This window comes from Cyprinodon variegatus, unplaced genomic scaffold (assembly GCF_000732505.1).
Source record: "Cyprinodon variegatus isolate N-32 unplaced genomic scaffold, C_variegatus-1.0 Scaffold467, whole genome shotgun sequence".
Classification (NCBI taxonomy): Eukaryota; Metazoa; Chordata; class Actinopteri; order Cyprinodontiformes; family Cyprinodontidae; genus Cyprinodon; species Cyprinodon variegatus.
Genome location: NW_015150920.1, coordinates 389,813 through 398,688, shown reverse-complemented (window position 1 = coordinate 398,688; position 8,876 = coordinate 389,813). Strand labels below are relative to the sequence as shown.

The window sequence follows — 8,876 nt, the reverse complement described above, 5'->3', positions numbered from 1 at the left end:
ATATAACAGGGATCTCTGAGGAAGCTTTAAGATCACAGTCCCTGTAGGGGGCGCTCTGCTCAGACGAGGCAGGAAGGAGCTTTTATGATGAGCAACGACTGCAGGATCTCTAAGGCTAAGCAGACTGATCTCTGTTTATTCACTGGGTAGCTGATAGACTGCTGGTAGTACACGCTGCTGTAAAGTCACCAGCCGCCATATTGGTACTCCCTAGTTAGGCCGATCGGAATGTAAACAATACGTTAGCTGGTCTCCACTCTCCTTAAAGCCAATCACGCTGTTTTATTTCCTGATCTTATTAAAGAATGGTCACCATTTTTCACATTCTACAACTGAGTTGAGAGGGGATGGGATTTATTTATTTTTGTTGTTTTTTTTTTTTATATGAGCGAGATGCTCATCGTTTTATTTTTATTTAGTCATATTTACAGTAAATGAAGAACTAGTGAATTTATTTTTAGATTACACAAAAAAAAGAGTAATTGCAATCTTCTCCTTCCTCTCTTTTCTAGCTGTAGCGCTATTTTTTTTTTTTTTTGCATTTCTGCATTAAAATCTCTGGTTCCAGTGGGGTGAAATAGGCACTTCCTATTGCCTGTTGTCATGGTGACTCATCCAATCGGCGCTCCACTGATCATGGCTTTTCATACTTGTTGCGCACGCGTTTCAGACTGAGTGGACCTATTTAAAATTGATTGAATTGATAATAATTTAATTGATAGCAGCCTTTATCAGACTGAAGACTCAGACTTTAGGCTAGATTAATTTAGAGTTGAGGATTAGAATCTGAATTTGTTAAACCTGCTTGGTGAAACGGACCCCATGATCTGTTGTGATGCTGCTATAGGAACTGAAGTTTAGGACAATGGAGGCCAACATGATTAGCTGGCTGATGCATGGATCTACATCCTGGTCCTCAGCTACCACTGCTCTGCATGTTTTAGATCCCTTCTGCCAAACACATCACTTCTATTAGAGAAGGATTCATTTGAAGCAAATGCATGGTGTGTTTTTCTGCTGTCATTGTTTTGGTATATCATTAAATGAAAGCATAGCCTCGCCCCCAACATGAAGCTGTTGTTTCTGTTACCTTCAATCCAGAGCAGAGAAGGAGGCGTCTCTGCTGCAGAAGAAGAAGACGGAGCTCCAGCAGCGGCTAGCTGACCTTAGAAGAGGGCGAGCGTTTCTCCAGGACATCAGAGGGCTCACCACGCAGTACCTGGCCTACCGCCGCAGGAAGCCCACTGAGAAGAAGACGGTATGAATGAAAGACGATATAAACCGAGGCTTTGATCATTTCTAAGGGGGGGATTTACCATTAGGCAATAATAGGCAGTTACCCAGGGCCCCAAGTTCATGGGGGCCCAATAAAACTCTGTTTACAGGTATGGTTAATACTACGATTCATTATTTGTGTACATTAATTATGTTTTTGTTAAAAATCCTTTCTTTAAAATGCCATCAGAACGCCTATAATAATGTATGTCTGTTCTTATAAAATTTGAAATTAACTTTAATTCAGTAAGTTGAGTGATAACTGAGAGGAAAAGGATGACACAACAAGAAAATGAAAACAAAAACGTAACGGCTGCAACATTCCTGTTCCTTTTAGGCTGCTTCAAAATTACAGATCTTTTTTTTTTTTTAGATTTATGTTTTTATTGAGAAAGCACATCACATTACAATCATATAATTATATCCATTTCGTTGTCATTTTTACAGTCTCGGTTTTTACACTTATTTTTCCTTAACAGAAAAACAGACACCCACACTAAAATAACAACAAAAAAAGAGAAGTGGTGGGGAAGCCTGGGTATTAAGAATCAATGACATCACAAATCCAATTGAACTGAATGAAAGTGAGGTTTATGTAAAATCACTCATAACATGTTTGACATATTCTGTCCACTTCGACCATACCGTTTAGAAACTGTCCCTCTGCACATTAATGACATAAGACAGTCTCTCTAATACATAAATCTATGTTAATCCAGTCCTCAATTGTTGGGAGGTTCCCGCTTTAAGCCATTTTCTTGTGATGCCTTTTTGCTCCCCGCCAGCAAAATGTCCCGAAGCTTCTGATCATCATAGTTCAGTTTATCGACCGCTTTGTTACTCAGAAATATGCATTCAAAGGTTAAAGGAAAATTAAATATGAGAATGTTCTGTAAATGCTCATGAATTTGAGACCAATATTGCTGGATGGTTTTAGCCTAATAAACTAGCCCCACCCACCAGCGGCCAAAATCATTTCTGCCTGTGAGTTTGTCTAGCCTCCATTAATGCCCCAGACCCTAGAACTGGCTGGCCAATCAGAACGCAGAGATGTGTTTTGAATTTCTGGATGCAAAGTGGGCGGGGTTTTGAGGGCGTGACGACAAAGCTGCTGGACGCTGGAGAAAGCACAACAAGGAAGATGGCAGCAACTATTGAACATTCTCGTTCAGCTTTGGAATCAGTTTTGGAAGGATTAGACTTGGGGTTTTCGTTGAAACGTGAGTAGGAAGAGGCTCTACGCTCATTCTTTTTTAAGAAGGACGTATTCGCTGTTTTACCTACAGGCTGTTTGTTTACAATCCCCCACCAGCTTTCTGTCACGTGCAGTAAGTTGCGTTCATTGTTTAGAGTGTTGGCCAATAGGCACAGACATGGTTTGAAAAACAACGGGTTGTTCTCATCAACAATCTTCCGATGTCTCATTCATCGGGGCCAGACTAAATTACACATTTAATCTCACATTTAGTCTGGTTTAGCAGGCTGGGGTGGTTTGACAGCTCCAGAAAATATGGAAGTGATTTGCACCATTCCTGCCACATCTCCAGCAGGTGTCACCATTTCACCTGATATCTTTTTTTTTTTTGCTTTGGAGTTATGAAAAAAATCTTATAATACTTTTCCAGCAAAATTCACGCCAACCCTTTGATCTTGTTGTTGTCCATTGGTATCTTACAGATGTGGTCCCAGTCGTCCTATGGAATCCTCAGGCTTTTTCCCACTTCACTTTAACATAAACAGTGCTGTCCTTCTTAAGGGCAATTTATACTTCTGAGGCATCTGCGACCGTCAAATCTGTCTGTGTGTAGCAGATGTTCTGCAACTGTCGTCGCGCAAAACATAAAATATTGACTACGTGTCGGACGGTCGCAAACCCCAAGTAGACCTCAACCAGAAGTGCGCAGACAAAAAGCAGCCGTGATTGGTCCTTTCCTGCTGTCTGTGTGGTCGTCCTTCTCGAATTAGTGCCAGGTCGAAACTCCCCAGTCTCATCCCTGGTCTGATTTAAGGGGCGTACAGACACACTTAATATTATTAGCCTTCTGATGGCATTTTAACGAAAGGATTTTGATCAAAAACATAATGTGAATGAATGAGGAATGGTTGTACTAACCATACATGTGAACAGAGTTTTATGGGGCCCCCAGGATGTTGGGGCCCTTGGCAACTGCCTAGCGATTGCCTGTGGGTTAAAGAAATCACTGGAACATAAATTGATGGTAAATAAATTTAATAAACCCAATTTAAATCCCTCTTGCGTTTGGCAGCCAATGTTAGCAAAGGAGGGCTCTAAAACTAACAGTACTAGCCAATCAGAAGAAGAAGGGGGCGGGTGCTATTTGTGCGGTCAGGCACACTACACGTCTGCTGGGCGCTACGCCGACAGCTGATGTACCTGCGTCAATAATTGACCGTGTATGTGAGTTAAAAATAAGGGTGTGTGATTTCCTCGCCGAACACGACCTCTCATTCACACTAGATATAGATGCACTTCTGCCATCTTCTGGCCGATTTTGGTATTGATTTACAAAAAGTCTTCAAGCCTTCATGCAGTCTCTGACCCCATGGCCCCCACACCCCCCTGGCATGGCTTGAAAACATACACGCACATATAAATGAGTTTCTTGCCTGTGTCGGAAAAGTTCAGGCTGTGGATTTTTTTTTTTTTTCTTTTATTCCTTGTTATTGTTAATTCCCCCCTGGATGTAATAATGATCAGATGGGTGAAGGGTTTGGTGTAAAGTTATGATTGTATATCATGTTCTAGTAGAACAACACTTTCTGGCAGAAGGAGAATCCTTTTCTGAACCTGCTGTTTATTTACCAACCAGTGCAGCGGATGTGATGTTAATGGGATGTTTTTTTCTCCTTAGTATGGAGGATCCAGTTTAGCAGCTCTGCTGCTGGAAACCAAGCTGACCCAGAGAGCCAGCAGACGTCGGATGAGAGCTGCTCAGCAGGCCAGGAAATAATCAGCTCCTCCTTTACATCAACGCAGCATTTTACACATCAAAACTCTGTATTATTTCTCAATAAATAATTTTTTCCCCAATGTATTTCTGTTATTATTTATATCATTATATTCAAAGTGGGGTCAGTTTAAATGATCCTGGTGACTCTAACTAAATTTCCCGCCAGCACTGATAAAGTATCATTTAGCTTTATTACTGTAATAGAGTTGAATTATGGGGAATTTTTATTGTGACTTGTTTATTCCAAGGAAATAAAGCAGGAAGGTAAACTGTGCTTCCCACCAACCAATCAGCTTCAGTCTGTGTTGGCCCGCCCACATAGCAGCGGCCTCTGATTGGCTGATAGTTACAAGTTCATACTCTAGTAGAAACATGTCTAATGTTGAACAGACACCTTTTCCTCCATGCTGGTAGCAGCTGACGGGGCAGAGCAGAAGAAGAAGCAGCAGCTGCAGCAATAAGGTGAGTGTTTGATCCACTTAGCTGGATTATTAATCTGTTACAGAATAATAATCCAATGATAATCTGCTGGAGTTTGATCAGTTTTCAGTAAAGTTCTGGCTGGAAGCCTGCAGGTGATCTTTACAACTGTCAGAAAGACTGACTCATTTCCTGCCGCTTTGATTCATTTTCGATTTGTTTTCATTATCTGCTGATTTATTAAGGACTAGATAAGGTCAGAGTTTAATAACAGGCTGATCTGAATGAAAAGCAAAGCTGCTTCGTTTTCAGCTCCAGCTGCCTGTCAAACAGGTCAGTCCACCGAGAACCAGCAAAAAAATAACAGGAGGAACACATTTTTACTACTGAAAACAATTTAATCATTGCTCTCTTTTGCACATTTTCACTTTTTTTCTTTTTAGATCTGTAAATATATATAGTTACATATGTATACATGTTTATATTTAGTGAGAAAAGTTTTATTTCCTTAGATGATGAATGTGTACAATATGTTGTTTGTAACGAAGATAATTTCATTAAAGTATTTCTGATTCATACAAAAAAGCTACTTGGAGGAAACAACTACTGAGGTACTGAGTAATTATGGCTCCTAACATCTGATTTAATGTTTAGAATCAAATCAAACCCAATCATTGTTTAAATGTATAAAAGTAGTATCTACAGTAGGGGATACATGAATGTCAGAAAAGGATCAAGGATGTCACTATTTACTGTGTCTCACCTGATTTCTAAATATCTTCTGTGGTCTAAGTAGGAATCACTTTACTTTTACAAGGAAATGATAAGATGGAAAAAATACCATAAAGTGAAACTACTCCTAAAAAATCTTTTCCCCTTAAAGGTTACTCAGCTCTTTGTAATTGAGCAACTAGCCTCTACCCAGAGGAGCCGCCATGTTCCTGTGGGCTGGTCTCTGCTTCGAAGAGGTGATGTTCCTGATCTGAAATGTTCTGCTTTCACAGCGACTCATTTTCCAGGAACAAGCAGGTTATATCCGCCTCCTGAACGAGTTAAAGTAAAACCCAACAGGATGGTGAATGAAAGGGATTATTTTCCCAACCATGAAATCCTTCAGCATATATTAAAGTGTAGGGAAGTCATATTTAAATGTCAAATCATTCTGGCTTAAACATGTATATAAATGTTCTCTTTATCAGACTATATTGTGCCAAAATTTAGAAAAGTTTTATTTTGAAAAAAATCCTGTTAAAGGGAAAATTTTCCTCTCCACTGTTGCTACAAGCATGCTTAATGGCATTCTAGTTAATCAATCGATGCAATCAGCCGGTTTTCCTTAGATAGAAAACTTTGAATCATTTTGACTTTATGATCTGCTGAACTATAAAGAGTCTTGAGATGACGTGTTGTGAATTGGCGCTATAGAAATAAAGCGAATTGAATAGAATAGAATTTAACCTACGGCTGCAAAAGATGTTTTCAAATGTTTTAACAATAAAAAACTGAAAAGAGCTGCATGCATTTATATTGGGCTCCATTAATGAATAGAAACAAGAAAGCCTGCATGTTTCCTTCAGTCTTCGGCAGCCTGGTAGAGACATTATGTTCTGATTCATAAAAGAATCGGATTACATAAAGTGGATGTTTATAGCCCTATAACTGGACTTTGACTGGACCTCTCTGTCATGAGATTATGCCTTTATCTGAATCCAGTCCTAAAGTTCATCCCTCATGGTTAAGTCTTTAGCAGGAATCATGTTTGGTGAGAAGTTAATTCATCCACCTGATCCAGGTGTGTTTTGGACGCTTGACAAACTTCAAAGTAACGTGATTCCAGATCTGGAACTGGACACTCCTGACCTAAAATGCTCTATTAAGCTTCTTTTTAAATGTTACCAACAATTGACAGATGAGGCACCAAAAGCCATATTTAAACTTTATGAGCCTCAAACTTCATGATTGGCTCACTGAACCCTCTCCAATGCTTTACTTTGCATTTAGGATAGCCCAACATTGATACTGGGAATGTATTTGCACTGGCTCCTCTCGATGTGGAGGATCAGCAGCTCCTCTTTGAGCCTCTCACCCTCTCTGTAAGGAGGTGCTTGGCCGCTTGAACCCAGGATGTTCATAGCTTTTATGGACAGGTTGGGGTCCTGTTTGGGGATAAGTGGCCAGAATACGGATCAGTTCCTCCAGATCCAAAGCCATGGTTCTGGTTCTGGTTCTGGACAGGAAGAAGGTGGCTTATTTTTTTCAGGTTGGAGGAGTTCAAGTATCTTTGGCTTCTGTTCATGAGTTAGAGGAGAATGGAGCAGGAGATCAATAGATGGATCAGTGCAGCTAATGCTTTGTCTGTTGTGGTGAAGAAAGCCAAGTTTACTGGTTGGTCCAAGTTACTACTGTCACCTATAGTCATTAAACCTCTGTAGCATAGCGTCACTGTGTAGTGGACAGCTAATAAAATGTAAATATCTCTTTAATTTTATGGTTTCTATGGTGAAACTGCATATTAGTGTCTAGAATGCTCTCTGCTGCCACACTCCATTGAGGTCAATTTAGTGGTCAGTCATTGTAACTGCAAGTAAATTTCTTCTGAATCCAAGATGGCCACCAATCATCAACCCCTGTCGACCACTGCTGGCATATTCTCTCAATCCTTCTATTGTAGAAGAGCCCAACAGAGAAAAAAATATGATGATTTACAGTAACATCTAAGGAAGGATATTATCAGTTTGAAATATAATTTTTTTTTATCCATTATGTAGAAAATTACCGTTAACCATGTGTCCAATGAAGTGGACGTCATGCATCAGCCATTACATTTTTCTCAACATAGGTCATATAATTGTTTATATTATAATTCAGTGTATTGACCTTGGACATATAAGCTATTCGTTTAAAATTTACATTTTAGTATACTTTGTGTATATTTTGTGCAGATAAGCTGTAGTATGTGACTATTTTAAATTGAAAAGCTTCCTGGATTGGAAGCGAAACATCCTCAAACTTGGAAAACTAACTCCAGTGCTTTGTTTTGAAAACTTTTTTTGCAAGGACTTTAGCATTTATTTATATTGTAGACTTCAAACACAGCGAAGAATAAGGCAGCCTAGAGGAAAGTGAGGGTGATGAGGGCCAGGATACAGAGGAAGGTCAGCAATGATCAGGAAGCTGTGGATGACGGGTACAGAGTACCCGACCATACTGATGCCCATAAATATATCTGGATAATCCAAGACAATGAATTTGGCGGAGACTTGACCAAGGCTTTCATAAATAATGCATCAGAGGGTTAAATCTGGATCATGACTGAAAGAACGACATCCTGGACCCAAACTGCTAAAATGAGCTTCCTCTAAAGGGTGGCTGGGCTCTTCCTTAGAGAGAGGGTGAGGAGGTTGGTCATCAGGGAGAGGCTCGGAGTAGTGCTGCTTCTCCTCCACATTCAGCTGAGGAGGACGAGACTTCTTTTCCTGATGCCCTCATGACGCCTCCCCCAGGAGGTGTTCCAGGCACGTCCCACCCAGGAGGAGGCCCAGGGGACGACCCAGGGACCATAGAGGGACTCTGTCTCTATGCTGGTGTGAAGTCAGGAAGCTGAGACAGAGGCATTCCTTGCAAGAAAAAACATTCAAATGTATTGAGCGTCCTCAGACGGAGAGATACAGCTCTGACTGAGGCAAAGCTCAGGTCTTACATTTATACCTTACAAAATCCCAACACAGACACTCCCCCCAGGGGAAACAACCCACCCTCTGCATAAAGAACTTTCTCACACTTGAACATTTGGAGGATCAGCAGGGCCATTCCCTGTTAGGTTAATATATCTTTCACTGGCCAGATGGATCTCCTCAAAACAGCCGTCCTCCCCTTCATGCCATGAAGGAGGCTGTGTAACTTATTCTGATCTCACATGTCCTTTCTTTGGAGCCTGTGAGGCTAAGAACAGACATACACCACCGTTCACAAGTTTGGGGTCACATTGAAATGTCCTTATTTTTTAAGGAAAAGCACTGTACTTTTCAATGAAGATAACTTTAAACTAGTCTTAACTTTAAAAAAATACACTCTATACATTGCTAATGTGGCAAATGACTATTCTAGCTGCTCAATGTTTTTGGTGCAATATCTACATAGGTGTATAGAGGCCCATTTCCAGCAACTATCACTCCAGTGTTCTAATGGTACAATATGTTTGCTCATTGG

General features: G+C 40.4%; 2 protein-coding genes across 2 annotated transcripts in view; both read left to right on the top strand.

The window, feature by feature from the left end:
* Positions 1–4,321, top strand: part of LOC107094154 — a 16,560-nt gene extending 12,239 nt beyond the window's left edge. Inside the window, exons 11-12 of the mRNA XM_015389595.1 lie at positions 1,075–1,258; positions 4,149–4,321. Coding sequence (XP_015245081.1) covers positions 1,075–1,258; positions 4,149–4,247 — 283 coding nt within the window. The 3' untranslated portion in view covers positions 4,248–4,321. The remainder of the gene's footprint in view (positions 1–1,074; positions 1,259–4,148) is intronic.
* A 288-nt stretch (positions 4,322–4,609) lies between these two features.
* casp3 (caspase 3) overlaps positions 4,610–8,876 on the top strand; it is a 12,814-nt gene continuing 8,547 nt past the window's right edge. The window contains exon 1 of the mRNA XM_015389602.1: positions 4,610–4,709. The gene's annotated coding sequence lies outside the window, so the exon portion shown is untranslated. The remainder of the gene's footprint in view (positions 4,710–8,876) is intronic.